A 25,773-nucleotide genomic window follows, 5' to 3' on the forward strand; every position below is an offset into this window, starting at 1 on the left:
AAATAAAATCTTTAAAAAAAAATTTAAATTCACACTTACTTATAAATTTGTTTCTGGACTCTATTTCTATGCCAAAACCAAAGGGTTTTTACTGTGACTTTATAGTATCATATTAGAATTCTGTCAATTTCAAGTGACAGAAACCTAGCTCAAATTAGGAAGTTCATGCACAGTGAAACTAGGATAGCCAAAGTAGATCTGTTTTTAAGCAGCATGTATCCAAGGCCTCAGATGTCATTAAACTCAGCATCTCTTCATCTCTAGGACAAACTCTACACCTGATGGGCATAATAAACATTAGTAGGACACATCCTGAACCACAAAAAAAAACTACAAGAAAAGAGGCCATTTTTCCTGAGAATTTTGGCAGAAAAGGTCTGGATTGGACTTCACAATCAACCTAATTTGGACTGCCTGGTGCATCCTTTCAACCAAAGGTTTGGGGCCTTTCTGATTGACCAGGCCTATAGCATGTGCTCAACCCTGTTGCTCCATTGGAGTCTTCCTTACTTCAACTAAAAGAAATGGTCTTCCAACTGGGATTTTACTACCACAAATAGAGGGCAGGAGCACTAAAAAATATGGCAGTTTAGTATAGATGTGGCTTTCTTTTTTTCTTTTTTTTTTTCTTTTTTTACATTTTATTTATTTATTCATGAGAGACACAGAGACACAGGCAGAGGGAGAAGCAGGCTCCATGCAGGGAGCCTGATGTGGGACTCAATCCTGGGTCTCCAGGATCACGCCCTGGGCCGAAGGCAGACACTAAACCACTGAGCCACCCAGGGATCCTCTAGATGTGGCTTTCCAATTAGGCCAAGTTCCAATACCCACATATACTCATTATTTTTCAAGAATATTTTGACTATTTTCTGTACATTTCCCCCTTTTAACATTAGTTGACTTGTCAAATTCCATAAAAAATGTTGGGCTTTTGATGGGGATTATGTTGGATTTATAGATTCATTGAGGGAAACTTGTCATCTTTACAATATTAAATTTCCTCATCGGGGGTGCCTGGGTGACTCAGCGGTTGAGCATCTGCCTTTGGCTCAGATCATGATCTGAGTCCCGGGATCGAGTCCCACATTGGGCTCCACATGGGGAGCCTGCTTCTCCCTCTGGCTGTGTCTCTGCCTCTCTCTGTGTGTCTCTCATGAACAGATAAATAAAATCTTAAAAAAATTTTTTTTTCTCATCCAGGGTATGTCTTGCCATTTGTTTAGGGGTTCTTTTATATATTTTTTTTCTTTTCTTTTATATCCTTAAGTAAAGTTTATTGTTTTCTTTGTGTAAGTCTTGCACACTTCTTAGATTTATTCTTACTTATTGTACGTTTTTGTTAATATTGTGAATAAGACTTTTTTCTCCCCCAATTACATTCTCTAACTGATGATTGGTAGTATAAATAAAAGCTAGAAATTTTTTTATGTCTTGTAATTGGCCACCTAACTGTATTTTCACATATTTTATTGTTTTAATGCCTATTCACTTGGAATTTTTAGGTAAGTAGCTATATCTGCAAATAGTAATCGTCCTTTCCAATATTTTTACCCCTTATTTTATCTTATAATTATCATAGCATTAGTTAGACCTCCAGTGCAATATTGAATAGTAACAGCCATTTAGGACATTTACCATAGATTCATAGTTTATACCCTTTTCCAGTTTAAGGAAAGTTGTCTGTATTCTATCATAAATAGGAGTTGAGGGACGCCTGGGTGGCTCAGCGGTTGAGTGCCTGCCTTTGGTCCAGGGTGTGATCCTGGAGACCTGGGATCGAGTCCCACATAGGGCTCCCTGCATGGAGTCTGCTTCTCCCTCTGCCTGGAGTTGAATTTCATCAGATAGTTTTTTTTTTTTTTTAATTTTTATTTATTTATGATAGTCACACAGAGAGAGAAAGAGAGAGAGGCAGAGACACAGAGGGAGAAGCAGGCTCCATGCACTGGGAGCCCGACGTGGGATTCAATCCCGGGTCTCCAGGATCGCGCCCTGGGCCAAAGGCAGGCGCCAAACCACAGCGCCACCCAGGGATCCCCATCAGATAGTTTTTTGATATATTTTGGGTGGAGTAGTCATTTTCTTTTTCTCCTTTAATCTGTTGCCATAGGATTTACACTAGTAGATTAACTGAACTTGAAAATGTTTTGGAGGGGATCCCTGGGTGGCTCAGTGGTTTGGCGCCTGCCTTCGGCCCAGGGCGTGATCCTGGAGACCTAGGATCGAGTCCTACATCAGGCTTCCTGCATGGAGCCTGCTTCTCCCTCTGCCTGTGCTCTGCGTCTCTCTCTATCTCTCTCTCTGTCTGTGTCTCTCATGAATAAATAAATAAAATCTTTAAAAAAAAGAAAGAAAATGTTTTGGAGATAAACTTTTTTACATTCATGCACTTTTTATTTTTTTATTTTTTATTTTTATTTTTTTCATGCACTTTTTAAATCATTCTTTTACCACAAGGCTTGATTCAATTTGCTAATATTATTTTTAATTTTATGTCCATGTTCATTAATTATATTAGTTTACATGTTCCTTGTGTGTGTGTGTATGTGTGTGCTCTGTCAACTCTTGGTATCTGGGTTATGGTGGCTTCGTAGCATGAATTGAAGAGCTTCCCATTTTTTCCTTTGCTCTGAAATAGTTCATATAATGTAGGGATCATTTGATTCTTTTTTTTTTAATATTTTATTTATTATTTATTTATTTAAGTCACAGACAGAGAGAGAGAGAGGCAGAGACACAGGCAGAGAGAGAAGCAGGCTCCATGCACCAGGAGCCCGATGTGGGATTCGATCCCGGGTCTCCAGGATCGCGCCCTGGGCCAAAGGCAGGCGCCAAACCGCTGCGCCACCCAGGGATCCCGGATCATTTGATTCTTAAAGGCTAGTGGAAGAATCCTGTAAAACTATGTAGACTAGGTGCTTATTAAATGGAAAATAATTTTTAGTTGAATTTTTTATCAGAATAATATACATGGTGCAAGAAGTCAAAAAGTCCTTCAAAGCTTATAAAGAAAAACAGCAACCCTTTGTCTTATTCTTCCCCATTCCTACAGAGGATGCTACTTTAACTGTTTTCTCTGGTATTTAATTTCATTTCTAAATAGTATGCTAATACTGTTATTTTTTGAATTTTTAGCTTTAGGTATCAAATTTTGCTCTCCTAACTCTAAACCACATATATATCCTTTGTTTTTGTCTCATCTTCATAACTGTATTATAGTTTGTAGTGTAATATGACCAATAAAATATAATATTTGTTAAACAAATATCTATGTAAATACTACTCATTGGACCAAGAAATAGAGTTGGAATTACATTTCTCTCTCTTTTTTTTTTAAGATTGTATTTATTTATTCATGATAGACACAAAGGGGGCGGGGGCAGAGGCAGAGGAAGAAGCAGGCTCCATACTGGGAGCCCAGTGCGGGACTCGATCCCGGGACTCCAGGATCACACCCTGGGCTGAAGGGGGCGCTAAACTGCTGAGCCACCTGGACTGCCCATATTTCTTCTTGTATAACTCTTGTTTTCCCTGGAGTTAATAATTACCTCCATTTAAATTTTTTCCATGTATCTCTCACTGCTTCATCCCCAAACTGCTTTACTTAGAACAAGTTAACTCTGAAGACTTGTTTGTAAAACCATTCAATCATAATCTAAACTGACCAAAATATTTAAATATCTAATTTCTATATGCATGCCCATTAAAAAACAGTATGAATTGGGCCTTTAAAGTTTAAAAACAGATATACTTTTCTTTCTTGCTGGTTTACAATCTTTGAGGAATGTTTTCCCAAAATAGGTAACTTTTATCAATATCAAAGACCTTTTGAGGTGATGACCCTCCCCTACAGTTGATAATAGTGCAGTTTCCTAGGAAATCTGAAATAGACTCACTATCTACATAGTTTGTTTTGATTTTGTACTGATTCAACTAACATACCTTGTTGTGCCAGAAAGCAAGGAAGCACTCAAAGACCAATGGATTTATATTAAAAAAAAAGAACATAAGAACCAACCTGAAGAGGTTCCCACTGGCCAAATTTAGGACAAATGGAGCATCAAAAGGTATTATAATAATAGTTTCTAACATTGAATTCTTTTAAGTCTGTAGTGATACTCAAAGACAAAATAAAGAAGGAAGGATTTGTCTTTACAGAAGAATGCCAGTTAATAAATTTAGAAATAATGATAGAACTAAAAAATCACCATCTTCTAACCCAGGATAATAACTGATTCTGGCAATGATTATTAGTGGATGTTCAAGGCACTAGAAGAAAGACTACTGGAATAAGTTATTCACATGGCCTCAAAGTACAGCCCATATATTACTTGTTAAGTACAAGGGGAAATGTATCTTTACATTGGAGAGATCCACAGTCACCACTTTGACCAAGCGACCAAAATTAGCATCACCAGTAGTGGGAACTGCTTGACATTATGTCTCCTGACTTGAAGCAATAAGAAGTATACAAATTTAATTATGTACTAATGTCCTTGACAAGAATTGTTTAATCTGAATCTAATCATGAGGAAGCAATGAGACAAAGCTATAGAATAGAACATTTCCTGGCCTTAAGTCTTTGAAACAGTCAGTCATGAAAAACAAAAAAATTGTAAGATTATCTCAAAAGAGACTGAAGAGAAATAACAACTAAATGTAGTACATTAAAACTTTGATCCAAAAAAAAATAAAATAAAATAAAAATAAAAATAAAACTTTGATTCTTGGGGCCCCTGAGTGGCTCAGTCAATTGAGCTACTGACTATTGATTTCAGCTCAGGCCTTGATCTCAGCACAGTTTGGTGGTCCTCCCTCTAGTCCTCCCCCTGCCTGCTCTCTTTCTCTCTAAAATAGATAAATAAAATCTTAAAAAAAAAAAAAAAAACTTTGATCGTAGATCTGGTTGAGACAAAGGAAGAACATAAAAGATGTTTTAGGAATAAGAAAATTTTATTTATTTATTTTTTATTTATTTATTTTTTTAAAGATTATTTATGATAGACATAGAGAGAGAGAGAGGTAGAGACACAGGAGGAGGGAGAAGCAGGCCCATGCCAGGAGCCTGACATGGGACTCGATCCCGGGACTCCAGGATCGTGCCCTGGGCCAAAGGCAGACGCTAAACCGCTGAGCCACCCAAGGATCCCCTATTTATTTATTTTTTAAAGATTGTATTTATTTATTCACGAGAGACAGAGCGAGAGGCAGAGACATAGGCACCTCGAGGGAGAAGCAGGCTCCATGCAGGGAGCCTTATGTGGGACTCGATCCTGGGACTCCAGGATCACACCCTGGGCCAAAGGCAGGCGCTAAACCGCTGAGCCACCCAGGGATACCCCCCTCAATCAGGAAATTTTAAATTTAAATATTTGAATTAGTGTTAATTTTTTTAGGTGTGATAATGATAGTGTGTGATATCAAGTTATAAAATGTCCTTATTCTTGGGCAGCCCCAGTGGCCCAGCAGTTTAGTGCCACCTTCGGCCCAGGGTGTGATCCTGGGAACCCGGGATCAAGTCCCACATCGGGCTCCCTGCGTGGAGCCTGCTTCTCCCTCTGCCTATGTCTCTGCCTCTCTCTCTCTGTGTCTGTCGTGAATAAATAAATAAAATCTTTAAAAAAAATAAAATGTCCTTATTCTTAGTAGAGGCCTGCTAAAATGCTAGAGGTAAAAAAAATAAAAAAAAATAAAAAAAAAAAATAAAATGCTAGAGGTGAACTTTCATGATGATTATACTTACCTTAAAATGGTTCAAGAGAAAATATGTATATATGGATGTATGGGAGTTAATAAGCTATTGAGAAACAATAGGTCCATTCTCAGTCCCCTGTACTCTGTGCTAAGGCAAGAACTTGATGCTTTGCCAGTTGACTCCATGTAAGGAGGCTTTACTCTGTAGGGGTCTAGAGAGAAAAAAGATTGGAAGAGGAAGAGACTTGTTTTTCTGTCTGCTCCCTAATTAGAATCCACATGGAAAGAATGATTTGGACCTTTACCTTATACTGTTTACAAATGCTAACTCAAAATAGCCCAAGGATCTAAACTTCAGTTCTAAAACTATAAACTTTTCAGAAGAAAATTTAAAGCAACAGCTTATGACATCAGCTGACAGTATTTTCTTGGGTATAACACTGAAGACACTGCAACAAAAGGAAAGATAGACAAATTGGACTTCGTGAAAATTAAAACACTTTGTACATAAAAAGACAATATCAACAGAGTAAAAAGGCAACCCACAGAGAAGCACCTGGCTGACTCAGTCAGTAAAGCATGTGACTCTTGATCGTGGGGTTGTAAGTTCGAGCCCCACATTAGGCAGAGAGATTACTTAAAAAAATAAAAAAGAGGGAATCCCTGGGTAGCGCGGCGGTTTGGCGCCTGCCTTTGGCCCAGGACGCGATCCTGGAGACCCGGGATCGAATCCCACGTCGGGCTCCCGGTGCATGGAGCCTGCTTCTCTCTCTGCCTGTGTCTCTGCCTCTCTCTCTCTCTCTGATGACTATCATAAATAAATAAAAAAATTAAAAAAAAATAAATAAAAAATAAAAAAGATTTTTTTAAAAAAGGCAACCCACAGAATGGGAGAAGACATTGGTAAATCACACATCTGATAAGGGATTAATAGCTGGAATAAATAGAGAACTCTTAGACTCAACAAGAGAACAAACAACCTGATTTAAAAACGGGCAAAAGGGACACCTGTGTGGCTCAGGTGGGTAAAGTGTCTAACTTCTGCTCAGGTCCTAGATCAAGCCCTGAGTTGGGCACCCTGCTCAGCTGGTAGTCTGCTTCTCCCTCTTCTGACCCACCCCCTGCTTGTGTTCTCACTCTCAAATGAATAAATGAGAGTCCCTTTTTTAAAAATGGGACTTTTTTAAAAAATGGGCAAAGAACTAGAGTAGACATTTCTCCAAAGAGGATATATAAATGGTCAACAATATGAAAAGGTGCTCTTAACGTCACCAATCACCAGGGAATCACCAAGGAAATGCAAATCAAAACTACAATGAGATAGCACCTCACATTCATTAGGATGGCTACTAGAGAAAAAAAAAAAAAAACAGAAAATAGCACACATCGGAGACAATGTGGAGAAACTAGAGCCTTTGTACACTGATGGTGAGAACATAAAGTGGTATAGTCATTATAGAGAATGTTATAATTCCTCAAAAAATTAAAACTAAAATTACTGTATGATCCAGCAATCTGACTTATGTATTTATACCCCAAAGAATTGAAAATAGAACTTAAAAGATATTTGCATGCCAATGTTCATGGCAGTATTTTTCATAGCCGAAAATGGAAACAACCCAAATGTCCATCCACAGATGAATGGATAAACAAAATATATAATACAATAGACTATTATTCATCCATAAGAGGAGATGAAATTCTGGTATATGCTACAACAAGGATGAGTCTTGGGAATAGTATGCTAAGTGAAATAAACCAGGCATAAAAGGAAAGGAATTATATGATTCCACTTATCTGAAGTACCTAGAACAGACAAATTCATAGAGACAGAACATAGAATAGAGGTCACCAGGGGCTAGGGAGGGGGAAGAATGGGGAGTTATCTTTTAATGAGTACAGAGTTTCAGTTTGGGATGGTGGCAAAGTTCTAGAAATAGATGGTGGTGATGATTGCACAATGTTGTGAATGTACCTAATGCCCTGAACTGTACACTCAAAAATGGCTAAAATGTAAATGTCAAAAATATGTAAATTTTGACAAAAGAACAAAAATGTGTATTTTACCACCATAAAAAATTAATTAGAAAAATTGTTTTATCTCACCTCCTCAAATTTTTTATCATACTATTCCAGAAGAAAATTTTAAATTAAAAAAAAAAAGAGCATCCATTTGCTTTTCAAAACTTTGAATCAGGGATGCCTGGGTGGTTCAACAGTTCAGCGCCTGCCTTCAGCCCAGGGTGTGATCCTGGAGTCCTGGGATCGAGTTCCACATCAGGCTCCCGGCATGGAGCCTGCTTCTCCCTCTGCCTGTGTCTCTGCCTCTCTCTGTGTCTCCCATGAATAAGTAAATAAAATCTTAAAAAACAACAACTTTGAATCAATTACAGAATTAACTTGGTGTCTAAAGAAAAGAATGAATTATTGCAGCTTAGTTCTAAATTGCACTAAAGAACAATTATACAACATTGAATTTATCATCGTTTTTGGAGTAAGATAAAGAATATCCATTGTAAGGCAAGAAGAGTTTTGCTGTTATTATTCACCACAATCTTTTTGTTTGGACTAGGATTTTCAGGGTTAACCTAATTTGAAACAACAACAACAACAACAACAAAAAACAGAAAAAAGAACGATCTCTATAATGTACCAGACACACATGGGGTATAGTCCTATAATGTTTTGGACTAGAATAAATTTAGAACAGCAAGCACACTTTTTTGTTTCTTTGTTTAAGATTATATTCATTTATTTTAGTGCAAGCACAGGGAGGAGCAGAGGGAGAGGGACAATTAGACTCTGTGTTGAGTGCAGAGCCCGACACTGGGCTGGATCCCAGGACCCTGAGATTGTGACCTGAGCCAAAATTAAGAATTGGGGAGTAGGGATCCCTGGGTGGCGCAGCGGTTTGGCGCCTGCCTTTGGCCCAGGGCACGATCCTGGAAACCCGGGATCGAATCCCACGTCGGGCTCCCCGTGCATGGAGCTTGCTTCTCCCTCTGCCTATGTCTCTGCCTCTCTCTCTCTGTGTGTGACTATCATAAAAAAAAATAATAATAATAAAAAAAAAAAATAAAAAAAAAAAAATTGGGGAGTAAACTGAGCCACCCAGGTGTTCCAAATGTACCTTTTAAGCTAAATAAAATCTTTTCTAATTTTCCTTTTTGTGTTAGCTGAGTTTTTTCTGTATTATATTTAAATATTAATAAAATATCTGATATTAACTCATTACATAGTAATGTTTTATGAAATTTCAATATATACATGTACAGTTGCATCATACTGAATCACTAGTGTAAAAGATATTATTATGGGTCTTTGTAAACAAAAATTTGAAAGATACTTTTCTAAACATTGTAATTTTGATTTTGATTTCTTTGACCCAAGAGTTGCTTGAGAGAATTTTTAGTTTTCATGTTATACATATTTTACTTTATTGTTTTACAGTCAAAGAGAGAATCTAGGGTTTTTGTTTTTTTTTAAGATTTTATTTATCCATTCATGAGAGACACAGAGAGAGAGAGAGAGAGAGAGAGGCAGAGACACAGGCAGAGGGAGAAGCAGGCCCCATGCAGGGAGCCTGATGTGGGACTCCATCCCAGGACTCCAGGATCATGCCCTGGGCTGAAGCTGGTGCTAAACCGCTGAGCCACCCAGGCTGCCCAGAATCTAGGGTATTCTATGCTATTTCTCCTTGTAAGAAGAAAGGTATATTCTCACTGCTAGTGTATGTATTTGTGTGTTAGATCAACTTTGTGTATTTCTGTATTAGATCATTTGTGTATATATGTATTAAACTTTGTGTTTTTATGTATTTATGTATTAGATGAACTTTGTTAATTTTATAGAGCATTTGTATACTTCTTTTATTAGCTTTTCAAATTGAAATAATTTCAGAATTAGTTGCAAAAATAGTACCAAGAATTGCTGTGTGATATCCTTTGTTAAAAATAACAAAAAATTGTGCAGCCCGGGTGGCTCAGTGGTTTGGCGCCACCTTGGGCTCAGGGCCTGATCCTGGGGACCCGGGTTCAAGTCCCGAGTCGGGCTCCCTGCATGGAGCCTGTTTCTCCCTCTACCTGTGTCTCTGCCTCTCTCTCTCTGTTATACATATTCTATAGTGTCTCTGTGTCTCTCATGAATGAATGAATGGATAAAATCTTAAAAAAAAAAAAAGTTAACCAAGTAAATTTTAAAAATCAAATTGACTTCAACTTCCCATCTAGCAAGTAGATAGAGAAGAACTGGAAAAAAGGAAATCATTAGCAAAGAATCCATTGTTCTAGGCAAAGTCACCCTCCTAAGGGGAACAGAGAGGGTCTATCAGTAAATTTCCTAGTGCTGACAGGGAGATTCCCATATTCTGGAGTCTTGAAACTGCACTCAGCTTAGTTATTAAGTCTTGGTTTACTGACTTGAGGCCATAACCTCAGTGATGCCATTTTGGGCCTCTGATTTATTTTCAACATCTTTTTTCAGTTTCCCCAAATGTTAACACTTTATTATATTTACTTTATGATTCATTCTCATTTTCACCCTTCCCTTCTTGCCCCACTCTCCCCCACCCCCACTTTCCTCCCTCTGTCAGCCGTTCACTCAAGTATTTTCAACATAGTTTAGGTGGAGAATACTCTGGAACAAAGACTCCATGTATTGTGTTATTCCCACACCCAAGCCTTTTTATGATGTATTATTGAAGGTTCACTGGCTGGTAATTATAAAACAAAAAATCAGCATTCTGTCCTCTAAGTAGAAATTCCAGTCTCTCTGTCGCTGAGACCAATGGGGAGGGTTCATTCCCCATTGACATGACATGATCCAGAGAGCCTCATGTCCCAGTGTTTTGTGGGTCTTCCCTCCCATTTCAAGTTCAGTGGCTAGGAGTTTCCCTTGAAATAACAAATTTGTGCTTTTTTTGTTTGTTTCTTCATGAAGGCCTGAGGATGAGATGTTTTTGAACAATCTCTCTAGAGGTTACTTTGTGGGAAAGGACCCTAATGCTCCCCCTTTCTACAGAGAAGAAGGAAACAAAAAATTTCAGAAGAAGGATTATGTGGGAGCCACAGTGCTGTACTCTAAGGTAAGGCAACCCCATCTCGGCAGGAGGGGCTATGTTAACAATTTAGCAGTGCATATTTCTTCAGAAGATAGAACCTTTTGCTGAATTCTGTAGCCAGTGGTTGCTTTATTATTTGTGAATTGAATCTGAAAAAGAAAACTGGTAGAATTCTGCTGTTGGTTATGTGCCAAAACCATGGGTAGTTTGTAAGTATGTCTTTAAATTCCACCCAGAAACTTCTATTCTCAAATTCCCTCAGACTCCTTGTAGCACTCTAGGCTTATTGGACCCCTGGCTCAGCCTTGCCCATGTCTGTCAGCTGCCATTTACTTGTGTGCCATTTTTATCTGATGACTGATGAGGCTCTTGGGTTGGTAGTCCCAATTTAGAGAGCAGCTGGATTTTTGGTTAGTCACAATGTTATTTTACAACCAGTATGACTTAGATTAAGTTTGAAAGGAAAATAAACTCAATTGCCACAGCCTATTTGAACTCTTTTGAAGGTTGTCAACAGATACAGAAATACCTAGGAGATATTGTGGCTTTGGTCCCAGACTACTGCAGTAAAGCAATCAAATGAATTTTTTGGTTTTTCAATATGCATAACAGTTGTTTATACCACACCATTATCTGTTAAGTGTGCAATAGCATTCTATATAAAAAAAAACAATGTACAGGGCAGCCTGGGGGGCTCAGTGGTTTAGCACCGCCTTCCGCCAGGGCGTAATCCTGGAGACCTGGGATCAAGTCCCACATCAGGCTCCCTGCGTGGAGCCTGCTTCTCCCTCAGCCTGTGTCTCTGCCTCTCTCTCTCTCTTTCTCTCTGTGTCTCTCATGAAAAAATAAATAAAATCTTTAAAAAAAATGTACATACCTTAATTTAAAAATACTTTATTGCTTTTAGCAAGTCATCACTGATCACAGCTCACCATAACAAATATAATAATGATGAACAGTTTGAAATATTGCAAGAATTAATAAAATGTGACACAGAGACACAATGTGAGCAACTGCTGTTACGTGATGCTGATAGACTTGTTCAATGCAGGCTTGCCACAAACCTTTAATTCATTGTAAAAAATAAAAATTAAAAAAATTAAAAAGCCATGTCTGTGAAGCACATAAAACAAAGTATTGCCTGTATTTAAAATTACACAAAGGGGGCACCTAGGTGGCTCGGTTGAGCATCCGCCTTTGGCTCAGGTCATGATCTCGAAGTCCTGTGATTGAGTCCTGAATTTGGCTCCCTGCTCAGTGAGGAGTCTGCTTCTCCCTCTCCCTCTGCCCTTCACCCCCCTGCTAATGCTTGCACTCTCTCTCTCTCTCTCTCAAATAAATAAATCTTTAAAAACAATCACACTAAGCATCACTGAACTAGGTTTTGATGAAAAAGAGTGGTTTTTAACAATCTGCTGCTCTGATTTTCCTGCTTCCATGGTTCAAACTGAAACAAGATCCCTGAGAGACTTCCTTCCATAATATTTAAGAGATAAATATATGCCTAGAGGAAGAATGTGCCAATGTCCTGCATGAGGTCTGTGATCTTGTGTATTGAAAGAATGAGTGTGAATTTGAAGGGTACCCGTACTCTGAATCTGTAACAGGGCTAAACTTAATGCTTGGAATGAGTTTTCCAAAACTATCAGACTTGTACAACAGCCTTGGTTAACTGATAAAGGCAGGGGTTGTAATGTTATGACATTATGCATTTAGTTGAATAATGTAAACATTAGTGAATGCTGATGAATAAAGTCTCATTAGATGTAATGATATACTAATAAATGGCTTAATAGTTCTTTTTCATAGCTAATCTCTTCAGCTCTATGCATGTACATCAGAAATGTGATCACATGGAAAGCTCAAGGAAAACAAGTAAAAAAACGAAATCAGACAAAAAATTAAGGTTTGCTCTGGATGTGGTGGGAGATGAGCCTTCCTATTTCATGAAGTTAGTATTTTTGGTGATTATGGTACTTCGTGATTTTCTACAAAGCGGCTATTTTCTTTTTAAAAATAATATTTGTTGTTTTTATCTGATTATAAAAGTACTACATTTTGTAATTTACTTGGAAAATAGAAGCATAAGGAGTAAAAAAAAAAAAAAAAATCACATAGTCAATGATAGGCACTGTTAACATTTTTACTTATATCCATCCAGATGCTTTTTCCTCTGAAAATATGTTTTGCTTTGACAAAATTGGGATAATGCTACACTTACTGTTTTGTAATCTGCTTTTTTCCCCTCAACAATTTATTATGACCATTTTCTCGTGTTATTAAATTTTCCACTAGTACATAATTTTTTACGGCTAGCTTATTGTTCCATTACAAAGAACTATACTTGATTTAACATCTCCTAATGTTGGCAGATTGCTTGGTACTGTAAAGCTACAAAGGAGTGTCTTTCTTTCTTTTTTTTTTTTTTTTTAATTTTTAATTTATTTTATGATAGTCACAGAGAGAGAGGCAGAGACATAGGCAGAGGGAGAAGCAGGCTCCATGCACCGGGAGCCCGATGTGGGATTCGATCCCGGGTCTCCAGGATCGCGCCCTGGGCCAAAGGCAGGCGCCAAACCACTGCGCCACCCAGGGATCCCCAAAGGAGTGTCTTTCTATGTAAATATTTTTACACATCTGATTGTTTTCTTTTTTTTTTTATTTTTTATTTTTTATTTTTTTATTTATGACAGTCACACACACACAGAGAGAGGCAGAGACACAGGCAGAGGGAGAAGCAGGCTCCATGCACTGGGAGCCCGACGTGGGATTCAATCCCGGGTCTCCAGGATCGCGCCCTGGGCCAAAGGCAGGCACCAAACCGCTGTGCTACCCAGGGATCCCATCTGATTGTTTTCTTAGGATAAATTCCCAGAAGAACAATTGCTGGGTCCCTCTGCCCCAGGCCGGTGACTGTAGGAAGACATCCAGGAAGCAAAGAAATCTGCCGCCAGGGCAGGGAGAGGGGAATCGTGGGGACCTCTGCAATCCTACTCCTCCATTGGAGGGCCCACCATCCCCTCTTTGAATATCGTCTATGCACAGCCCCACCCCATCCACCACCACCACCTGCAGCTGTTTTCAGAAACCCAAGGCTTTGAGGATGCCCCCACCCCCACCTCTACCTCCAGCCTTGAGATTGAGAAAGGAATTGGAAGGGCATGGATGGGGTAAAATCCTGCCCTCTACTCCGTTCATCCCCTCAGCCCATCCTGTCCACTGAGCCTTCCCAATGGAAACAGGCCAGCAATCATCTCAGTTCCTGAGGACTTTCTGTCTAACCACCTGGACTATAAAAGACAAACCAGAGGCTTCTCCAAGTGGGACTGGGCTTCAGAAAGCCCTTCTGAGAGGAGCCAAATACCTCAGATGGCTAAGGGAGTGGCCTGGCCTCAGTCTGCTCAACTAAATCACCAGTTCCAAGACAGCAGGGAATAATAAAGATAAAAATAATATAATAACAACAACAACAAAATGTATTTCTTTAAGGCTTTTGGTACTTGATACTGAATTGTTTTCTAGAAAAGAACTAGTTAACAGGGATACCTGGGTGGCGCAGCGGTTTGGTGCCTGCCTTTGGCCCAGGGCGTGATCCTGGAGACCCGGGATCGAATCCCACGTCGGGCTCCCGGTGCATGGAGCCTGCTTCTCCCTCTGCCTATGTCTCTGCCTCTCTCTCTCTCTCTGTGACTATCATAAATAAATTTTAAAAATTAAAAAAAAAAAAAACTAGTTAACAACCTTTCTAGTAAAGCAAGGGAACATTCATTTTTCTATATCCTAAGCAATACTAGTTATTAAGATTTTATTATTTTATCTATTTCTTTTTGAATAGGAAATATGTTTACATAGTTTGAACTCGAAAGGTATAAGAGTATATATACAATACAGTCTATTTCTTCTGTCCCCTAGCCACCTTTTACCCAACACCAGAAGCTAGCACTGTTAAGTATATCTTTCCAGGGGCACCTGGGTGTTTCAACCCAGTTTGGTTAAGTGTCCAACTCTTGATTTCAACTCAGGTTGTGATCTCAGGGTTGTGGGATCAAGCCCTCCCTTGGGCTCTGTGCTCAGTGCTCAGCACTGAGTCTGCTGCAGATTCTCTCTCCCTCTGCACCTCCCTCTGATCACGCTCTCTCTAAAGAAATAAATCTTTTTAAAAAATGTATCTTGGGACACCTGGATGGCTCAGTTGGTTAAGCGTCATAATTTGCTTAGGTCATAATCCTGGGGTCCTGGGATCGAGCCTCATGTTAGACTCCCTATTCAGTGGGAGTCTCCTTCCTCCTCATACTCCTGCTCTCTCTCTCTCAAATAAATAAAATCTTTTTAAAAAATGTATCTTTCCTGGGGATCCCTGGATGGCTCAGCAGTTTAGCACCTGCCTTCGGCCCAGGACTTGATCCTGGAGTCCCGGGATCAAGTCCCACATCGGGTTCCCTGCATGGAGCCTGCTTCTCCCTCTGCGTCTCTCTGTCTCTCTCATGAATAAATAAATAAAATCTTAAAAAAATTTTTTTTAATGTATCTTTCCAGAGGTACTTTGGCATATGTAAATAAATACAAATTCTCTCTCATTCCTGCACACACATACACTCTGTATGTAAATAACAGTCTATATACACTGTTCAGACCCATGCTTTCTTCACTTTATAGTATCTAGAAGATCATTCTATATCAGTACATTAAGAGCTTCCTTATTCTTTTTTTTATAGGTATGTGATATTCCATAATATGGATGTATAGTAATTTATAGTATAGTAATTTATTTAACCAGTGTCCTATAGATCAATATATATTTGATCTAAGTTGTTTCCTATCTTTTGCTCCAAACAACTCTGTGTTGAAGGCACCTGAGTAGCTCAGTTGGTTAAGTGTCTGCCTTCAGCTCAGGTAATGATCTCAAGGGTCCTGGGATCAAGCCCCGTGTTGGGCTCTCTGCTCAGTGGGAAGTCTGCTTCTCCACTCTGTGTGCTCACTTGCTCTCTCTCTCTCAAATACATAAAATCTTAAAAAAAAAAAACTCCATGTTGAGAAATTGTGCATATGTTATTTTGCACATATCTCTAGGGTAAGTGCTTATTATCTGTAGGATAAATTCCTAGAAGAGGAATTGCTGGTGTAATGGAGATATAAATGATACAGATGTAAATGAACTATATATATATTGCTAACTTGCCCTTCATTATCATGAGACCAAATTATACTCCCACTAGCTACCTATGAAAATGCCCCCTTACCCACTCCTTTGACAACTCACTGTGCTGTCAGTTGCATTTATCTTTGCCCGTCTGATAGGTGAAAAATGGCATCTCAGTAGAGTTGGATTTTTTTCCAGTTTATCAGATGAAAACTTTTTTTATTGTGGTAAAATATACATTACATAAAATGTTCCATTTTAACCATTTTTAAGTCTACAGTGCAGTGGCATTAAGTACATTCACAGTGCTGTGCAGCCATCACCATTAAACATTTCCAGAACATTCTCACCAACCAAAACAAACTCTGTGCCCATTAAACAAACAGTAACTCACCATACCTCCCTCCCCCTCACCCCAGACAACCTCTGTTCTACTTTCTATCTCTGTGATACTGCCAATTCCAAGTACCTCATGTAAGTGAATTTGTTCTTTTCTTTCTGGCTTATTTCCCTTACCATAATGTTTTCAAGATCCAGTAGAGTTTTAATTTGCATTTTGCTGATTACGAATGAGGTTGAGCATTTTTTCATATGTTTATGAGCCATTTTTATTTCCCATTAGAACTATGTATTCCTATCATTTGCTTATTTTCCTATTGAATTATTGGTCATCATTTTATTGATCTGTAGGATCTAATCATAAAGTAAAGAAATGAGCCCTTTGCTTGTGCTATGAATTGTAGATACTTTGTTGCTTTTATTGGTTTTTGCTGTAAAGAACAGTTTTATATAGTCAAATTTATTAACCTTTCATGACCTCTGGGTTTTGTGTCATAGTTAGAAAGGGATTCTTTGGGGTGCCTGGGTGGCTCAGATAGTTAAGCATCTGCCTTCGGCTCAGGTCAGGGTCCTAGGGTCCTGGGGTCCTGGGATCGAACCCCGTATCGGGCTTCCTGCTCAGTGGGGAGTTGCTTCTCCCTCTCCCTCTGCCCGTCCGCCTTGCTCATGCTCTCAATAAATAAATAAATAAATAAATAAATAAATATCTTTTAAAAAGGTGGGGAGATTCTTCACTCTAGCATCACTTTAATTTATTCCTACAATTCCTTCTAGTGCTCTAAGAGTTTCATTTTTTACATTAGTATTTTTATCCAGGGACACCTGGGTGGCTCAGCAGTTAAGCGTCTGCCTTTGGTTCAGGGTGTGATCCTGGGGTCTTGGAATCAAGTCCTACATTGGGCTCCCTGCCTGTGTCTCTGCTGCTCTCTGTCTCTCATGAATAAATAAATAAAATCTTAAAAAAAAAAGAAAGATTTTGACCCATTTGGAATTTATTCTGATGAAAGGTTTATCATAATTAGAGGGCCAACTTGCTACCTATTTGTCACAGTACTTTTATTGAATAATCCCAATCTTTTGTCCAGTGATTTGAGATGCTGCTTTTCTAATAGTTATTAATCTTTGCCAATCTGGTGATAGGAAAAAGGGAAATCTTGTGTGCCTTTGTTTTCATATATTTTGCTATCTGCAAATGAATTAACTATTTGTTTTCTAAGAAATAAATATCATTAGTGTTTCTTCTTTTGTGAATTTTTATTTGTGCCACTCTTGTTATGTGCACATTTGTGCTTCTAATGTTTTCCTCCATTTTCATTTATAGTTCACTTGGTTTGCACAAAGATCCAGTAACTTTCACAATTTCATTCCATCTTTCATAGGAGAGCTCTTATTATCTGGGGAAAAAAAAAAAAAACTTTAAAAATGTGAGTTTTCAGGGGCACCTAAGTGGCTCAGTTGCTTAAGCATCTGTCTTCAGCTCAGGTCATGATCCTGGAGTCTGCGGATAAAGCCCCACTTTGGCAGGCTCTATGCTCAGCATTGAGTCTGCTCCCTCTCTCTGCCCCTCCCCACTCATGTGCTTGCTTGCTCCCTCTCTCCCCCTCTCTCCCAAATAAATAAATAATATCTTTTAAAAATAATAAAAAAATAAAAATGCTAGTTTTCAGAGCTCCTAGCTGCCTGGCTGGCTCAGCAGGTAGAGCATGAGACTCTTGATCTCAAGAGTTCAAGCCCATGTTGGGGGTAGAGGTTATGTTTTAAAATGCTAGTTTTCATTTATATCTTTAACCGGTTCGTTGTTTTGCAGGGAATATCACATTCAAGGCCTCACACTGTAGACATTTCACTGTGTTATGCCAATCGCTCTGCAGCCCTCTTCTACCTGGATCAGTATGAAGTGAGTATTAGGATGTCTGGTGTGATTGGAGAGGATCTGTAGGGGGTTCACTGGAAGACTAGACCTTCATCTCTGCTCCTACCTAAGAGCACTCAAACTGGACCGTGCTGCAGTTGGTTGAATTGGAAGAAAATTGGTATCCTCCCAAATTTATTCTTCTGATTCATTTTTCTCTTTCTCCTATTTCATTTTACCTATCACAGGTGATTGCGTGAGGTAGTATTGGTTGACAAGAGTCATGGCACATGGCACAGGGCCATGGACTATATCCAGTGGGTCAGCGGTTCTTAGTGTGGAGATTAGCTGTGAGATATGTTGCTAATAATACTTCAGGTTACAAGTGTTTGCAAACTGTTTACTTGTTTGTTTGTTTCTTAATAAGTAGAGCATGTTCAAGATTATCCCTGCAGTAATACAGCTCACCTTCAATACACATTTTGAATGGGCTAGTAAAAGTTGCACTGAAACACCTGTGTATGCTTATGAGGGAGTGGTCTCTCTTCTCCTTCCCTAATTGAGGTCTAAAGACAAACCTCAATGTCATTTTGATACGTCCATTTTGGAATTCCACAGGAACTTTTAAAATATACCCTAGAGTTAAGAACTATTTGAATAATCACAAGTTCACACTTACTGCCCTTGGAACCAAAAGAGACAAGCCAAGAGGGTGCACCTGGGTGGCTCAGTTGGTTGGGTGTCCGACTCTTGATTTCAGCTCAGGTCATGATCTCAGGGTCCTGAGATTGAGCCCCACATCAGGATTTTCACTGGATCGTGCAGCCTACTTAAGATTCTTTTTCCCTTTCCCTTTTCCCTCCCCACACTCACTCTTACCCTCTCTCTCTCTCTCTCTCTCTAAAAATAAAATAAAATAAAGTAAAAGAAAAGAAGCAAGAATTTAACTGTTGGCCCTAAGCAAAAAAGTCGTAGATAATTGAGAACAACAGTTGGAAGAACTTGTGAAATATTTAACCCTTTATAACTTTCCTATATTGGTTATTTCTATTTCCCTTAATTATGATACATTAAATAGATACATTGTTCCAGATACTCTTTTTAGCAGCTTAGATATATTACCTTATTTCTTTTTTTTATATTACCTTATTTCATCCTTAAAGCAACCCTGTGAAGTATCCCTGTTTTTCAGATAAGAATACTAAGACACTGAGAAATTTAGCTGCTGCACAAGGTCATACAGCTACTAAGGCAATCAATAGTGGAACTCAGATCCTTCTAAGCCTACCCTGTTAATCACTGCAATTCTTCTATCTGTAAGACTTTTTTCCCCTCAAAACAGGAATATTTAATAAGACAAACACAGTATCTTCAGCAAGTATTACTTAATCACTCAAAAGATCAGAAAGTAGAATATGATTTAAAGAAATAATAATAAAAATTGCTCCATTTTTAATCATCATTAATTTTCCTGTAGATTTTTGTTGAAATTTTCAGTAGACATTGAAGAGTCAGGACCAAGGGTCATTTGAGGATTTCTTTTCTGTTTTCAGATGTGTCTTAAAGATATCACGAGAGCACAGATGCATGGGTATCCAGAAAGATTGCAACCCAAGGTGATGTTGCGTAAGACCGAATGTCTGGTAACCCTGGGGAGACTGCAGGAGGCAGGCCAGACCATCAGGGATCTTGAAAGTAACTTTGCCGCCAAACCAACCCTAGCAGCTGCCCAGTTTCAAATTCTGCAGAGAAACCTCTGTCGTCTGAAAAGAAAGGTACAAGAGAAGGGGAATCTCACAGAAACCTACACAACAACTGTAACCAAAACCTTTGAGGATATGGACCTAAGGGAAGAGAATGAACAGATTTCCAGTGCGTCGTCATCTGTCAGCCTATGCATAGACCCCTTAAAAGGCCGCTATCTGATTGCTACAAAAGATATTCTCCCGGGAGAGCTCTTGGTGAAGGAGGATGCTTTTGTGAGTGTCCTTAACCCAGGAGAAATGCCACCAGGACTACATCATGGCCTAGAGAACAAATGGGATACCAGAATTACCAATGGGGACCTCTACTGTCACCGATGTTTGAAGCATACTCTGGCCACGGTTCCCTGTGATGGATGCAGCTATGCGAAATATTGCAGCAATGAGTGTATGCAGCAGGCCTGGGATCTTTACCATCAAATAGAGTGTTCTCTAGGGGGACTGCTGCTCACGCTGGGTATCTTTTGCCACATTGCCCTGAGGTCGACTCTTTTAGCTAGATTTGAGGATGCAAGCAAAGTCATAAGGAAGCTTTATAGTGAGATCAGTAACAAGGACATGTGTTCACCTGAGAGCGAGAATCTGGTACAAATACTCAATTATGACCTAGGAGAGGAGGGTGAGAGACATGGCAAAACAGTTAAGATCCCAGTTCCAGGATGTGATATTAACGGGAAATACGAAAATAACTATAATGCTGTCTTCAATCTCTTGGCCCATACTGAAAACCATAGCCCAGAATACAAATTCCTCTGTGCTCTAAGTGTCTCTGCACTGTGCAGGCAGCTCGAAGCAGCCGATTCCAAGAAGCCAGAAACAGCAGCACCTCCTGCCTTGTATTCGGAGTTGAATATCTGGGGAGTAGCCATGTTGAAGCACATGTTACAGCTGCAGTGTAATGCTCAGGCAATAACCACCATCCAGGAAACAGGTAAACCCGAGGGAAGCTTTGTTTGCCTTACAGTGTTGTTCCTGGCATAGCTAATATTTGGGGACAAAGAACTATGAGCAAAAACAGTAGTGATGGTCTAATGGGGAAAGGCAGCTAGCTATCTTTTGTTACCGTGATTATGCTCTTGAGTAGCTATGTGACCTTCACAAATTCTTTGATCCTACTCTGCCTCAGTTTTCTCATCTCAAAAATGACTAGTTGAATCCCACCTAACTTCACTGAGTTGTGACGATGATGTGTGTTTGTAAATATACTTTAAGGGACACCTGGGTGGCTCAGCGGTTGAGCATTTGCCTTCAGCTCAGGGAGGATTCCGGGAGCTCAGGATCGAGTCTTGCATCAGGCTCCCCACAGGGAGCCTGCTTCTCCCTCTGTCCATATCTCTGCCTCTTTCTGAGTGTCTCTCATGAATAAATAAATAAAATCTTTAAAAAATAATATTATAAATAAATAAACTTCAAAATTAAATCCTATTACTTTTTTTTTTTTTTAATTTTTTTTTTTTTTTTTTTTTTTTTTTTTTTTTATGATAGTCACACACAGAGAGAATGAGAGAGAGGCAGAGACACAGGCAGAGGGAGAAGCAGGCCCCATGCACCGGGAGCCCGACGTGGGATTCGATCCCGGGTCTCCAGGATCACGCCCTGGGCCAAAGGCAGGCGCTAAACCGCTGCGCCACCCAGGGATCCCTAAATCCTATTACTGAGGGGTTTTTTATGTGAATGAGAACTGAAATACTAAAGACTGGAGAAAGAAGAGGGATCTGCAGTTAAGTTACAGTATCAAAATCTTATTCATATGACGCAGCTACTCTGTCTCTTGTCTTTCCAATTGACAGATTTCCCCCATTCTTCTAAGTTTCCAAGAAAGCAGTTTGGCCAAGGACAGCTTTTCACACAGTACTACCATGAACTGTTGGCCAGCCTGTTTGCGCTGTTCTTTGGTCAGTGGCCAACAGCCTAGGGGCCATCTCTAGACACAGACCGGCCTCTCCCTGCTTGCCTGAACCAAGTCCTATAAATGAAGGTAGATGGAGATGTTGGATGTGCCCAGCATCATGAGTGACGTTGTACTGACAACAGACACTATTAGAAAAATGATGTTTCTAGTTTTTCTACTGTATGCTCTCCATTTTAGCAGATAATATCTTTCAGTTCAATTAGGTCATTATACTTTTCCCAATTTTCTAACTCTATTGAGGGGAAGAATTAGTATTACCTAAACCTAAGATTTATAGACAGACTGATATAAATGTGGCTTTAATAAATTCTATACATGCTTAGTTAGCACTTTTGATTTTTTTTAAAAGATTTATTTATTTATTTATTTATTTATTTATTTATTTATTCAGAGAAGAGCGAAAGAGAGGCAGAGACACAGGCAGAGAGAGAAGCAGGCTCCATGCAGGGAGCCCGACGTGGGACTCGATCCCGGGTCTCCAGGATCACACCCTGGGCTGCAGACGGTGCTAAACCGCTGCGCCACCAGGGCTGCCCAGCACTTTTGATTATCTCACATTAGGTAGTCTGGAATTTTGTCAACCTTTTAAATGTATATTTTTATCTTTAATTTTAATGCAGCTCCCAAGTTATATGATGTGTAGGCATTTCACTAGAGGTGTTTTGGAGGAAGACTATCTTCCCCATCCTGAAGCACATGGAACACCCAAAAATAGCACTGGCTTCATCCTGTAATGCTAGGAAATACCATTACAATCTAGTCTCTGTTTTTTTTTTCTCTGCTTTCATTTGCTTCTTTGAGCCATTGCTACCTTCTAAAATACATCTGTTGAGTGTTTTTCCAGAATTATGTTTTCGCTTGGATACATTCACTAGCATTTTAAAAAATATTATTTTCATTTAGTTTTGTTTTTGTGAATATAAAAAAATAGTATATGGGGCTTCCAGATTAAATGGCAAGAAGTTACCAACTCCTGATTTTATAGTGTCTTGCCCCTAAAGTACTTAATAGGACAGACAAAAAAAGATACAAATGTCAGAAGCTCTGAAAACTGTAGAAACTATTGTTCAGGTAAACACAGCAGGCTGAATCCCTGAGACAGAATGGCCAAGTCACAGGGACCAAAGGAGTCTTCCATCCACTTTCCTTCAGGGGCCTACCCCTAACTGTCAAAGAATCTTAGCCTAAATGTTTTTGCTTCATGTGCATGACATTTCATCATAGTTAGGTTTTTTATTTGGATAGCAGGTTTCAGGTAAAATTCTTAATTTTTTAAAAAGATTTTATTTGTTTATTCATGAAAAACACAGAGGCAGAGACACAGGCAGAGGGAGAAGCAGGCTCCATGCAGGGAACCTGACATGGGACTTGATCCCGGGACTCCAGGATCACACCCCAGGCCAAAGGCAGGCACCAAACCACTGAGCCACCCAGGGATACCAAATTTTTTCTATATTTTTAAAATTAAAAACACTGATTCACACAGTAACATTATTTTAGTAAATTTTAAATGGATTGGGGGCACCTGGGTAGCTCAGTCAGTTGAGTGTCCAACTCTTGACTTCAGTGCAGCTCATGATCTCAGGGTCGTAAGATCAGAGCCCCAAGTTGGGCTCCACGCTCAGCGCAAATCTGTTGAGATTCTTCTCTCCATCTCTCCCCCTGCTCTCTCTTGCTCATGCGTGCATGCAAGCACTATCTCTCTATAAAAATAAATAAACCTTTAAAATGGTTTATTGTATTCCTTTCCCAATATTCTAGAGAAGAAAAATTTTTTAAAACCAGTTCACTGAGCAAGAAGATGATAAAAATGATAAAGTGAACCTGCAAGTAATTATAAATGGGCTACACTCTAAAATAATCTTTAAGAATGGGTAAAAAAAATTAAGTCCAGCTATATTCTGCTTACAAAAGTAACACCTATAACAAAATAACACATTAATTAGTATTAATATGAAACAGAACCCAAGGTATCTAGTAAAAAGAAGGAATTTTATTTTTATAAAGGAGACTTTCCACATTGGTTTTTTTTTTTTATTTTGTTTTAAAGATTTTATGTATTTATTCATGAGATACACAGAGAGAGAGGCAGAGACATAGGAGAGGGAAAAGCAGGCTCTCTGTGGGGAGCCCAGTGTAGGGCTCAATCCCAGGACCTCAGGATCACGTCCTGAGCCAAAGGCAGATGCTCAACCACTGAGCAACCCAGGTGCCCCAGACACTTTCCGCATTGAAATACATCATCAACCTTAGGTCTCAGAAACATAGAGATTGGGATGCCTGGGTGCTCAGCTATTGAGCATCTGCCTTCGGCTCAGGGCGTGATGGCAGGGTTCTGGGATCAAGTCCCACATCGGGCTCCCTACATAGAGCCTGCTTCTCCCTCTGCCTGGGTCTCTGCCTCTGTGTGTGTGTGTGTCTCTCTCATGAATAAATAAATAAAATCTTTTAAAAAAAAGGAACATAGAGCTTGTGACTATAAAACAAAAATTAAGTATACAAGGAGAAACTGGTAAAAACTCCATAGTTGTGAGAAACTTTAATATGCCACTATGACTTTGATCAAATATATTAAAAATAAGGATATACAAGCCAAGATAACTAATATACTAGGGGATTCAGTACATATATCTATCAAAACTGGTATCCATTAGACCAGGGTCATATGACTGGTCTGGGAGCAAATGGCCAAGAAAGAATTCCTGAGACGTTTTCAGTGCAAAAAGGTGTTTTTATTAAAGCATGGAACAGCACCCATGGGCAGAAAGAACTGCACTGGAATTGTGAGGAGTGATTGATTTTATACTTTTAAGTTGGGAGATGGGGTGTAGAGATAAAGGAAGTTTTCTAAAGGATTTTCATGTGTTAAGGAAAACTTAGAGGATCCTGGAGGTCTGTCAAGCTAAGGTTATTTTTTGCCTCTAGCAAAGCATTACGTTAAGGCAGTTGTGAACTCCTTGAGGATTGTCATACTCTGCCTGTCTCAACTATTTGTCATTGAGCTGCAAGTTCTAAGGAAATTTAATTTTATCTATATTTCTTTTGCCTTTGTAGCACAAAAGCAGCCATTGACAATGCACAAATGCATGAGTATGACTGGGTTCCAATAAACTTTATTATGGACTCTGAAATTTGATTTCTTATAATTTTCACATCGTGAGCATTATTCATTTTTTTTCAGCCACTTCAAAATGTGAACAAAGGCTCCTGGGTGGCTCGATTGGTTAAGTGTCTGCCTTTGGCTCAGGTCATGATCCCAGGGTCCTGGGGTTGAGCCCTGCATCCCTGCTCAGTGGGGAGCCTGCTTCTCCCTCTGCCACTCTTCCCCCTGGCTTGCTCACTCTCTCTCTCTCTCTCTCTCTAATAAATAAATAAAATATTCTTTTAAATGTGAACACAGGTCTTAGAGCACAGTCTGTACAAAAACAGGCAGCAGGTAGGATTCAGCACATAGGTTACAGTTTACAGACTCCTGATGTAGACAGAGATTTGGCAAATCTAATTACGGTGTATATTTAGAAAAAAGAAGAAAAGCCCACAATATTGGGAACAATGAAGGGGATATAGACAATAATATAAATTAATTTAAAAATTTTAAGCAGGGATCCCTGGGTGGCGCAGCGGTTTGGCGCCTGCCTTTGGCCCAGGGCGTGATCCTGGAGACCGGGGATCGAATCCCACGTCGGGCTCCCGGTGCATGGAGCCTGCTTCTCCCTCTGCCTGTGTCTCTGCCTCTCTCTCTCTCTCTCTCTCTCTCTGTGACTATCATAAGTAATAAATAAAATAAATAAATAAATAAATAAATAAATAAATAAATAAATAAATAAATAAAAATTTTAAGCAAATACTTAATATAATTTTAGACTATTAAATTTGAAAACATGCAGTAGAAAACTTTGTAGAAAATCTAAATTTCCTACATTTTCTCAGGAGAACACTTGAAAAATCCAGTGACTGTGGAAGAAATTGAAAAAGATTATCAAAGTATTTCCATGAAAACAAGCCAGACCC

At 39.2% G+C, this 25,773-nt stretch overlaps 1 protein-coding gene across 7 annotated transcripts in view; it reads left to right on the plus strand.

Moving 5' to 3' along the window:
• Window positions 1-25,773, plus strand: part of SMYD4 (SET and MYND domain containing 4) — a 62,504-nt gene that overhangs the window by 14,644 nt on the left and 22,087 nt on the right. For 4 of the 7 annotated variants that reach the window (XR_013354071.1, XM_077851762.1, XM_077851763.1 and 1 more), the window contains exons 3-5: window positions 10,636-10,780; window positions 18,043-18,132; window positions 19,641-20,781. Coding sequence is in view for 6 of the 7 variants with exons in the window: in XM_077851762.1 (XP_077707888.1) it covers window positions 10,636-10,780; window positions 18,043-18,132; window positions 19,641-20,781 (1,376 nt within the window). In the remaining variant the exon portion in view is untranslated. Of the gene's footprint in view, window positions 1-264; window positions 438-3,958; window positions 4,071-10,635; window positions 10,781-18,042; window positions 18,133-19,640; window positions 20,782-25,773 lie in introns of all 7 variants that reach the window. The other 3 variants (XM_077851764.1, XM_077851765.1, XM_077851766.1) reach the window with 3 other exon arrangements.

This window comes from Canis aureus, chromosome 16 (genome assembly GCF_053574225.1).
Source record: "Canis aureus isolate CA01 chromosome 16, VMU_Caureus_v.1.0, whole genome shotgun sequence".
NCBI classification, from domain to species: Eukaryota; Metazoa; Chordata; class Mammalia; order Carnivora; family Canidae; genus Canis; species Canis aureus.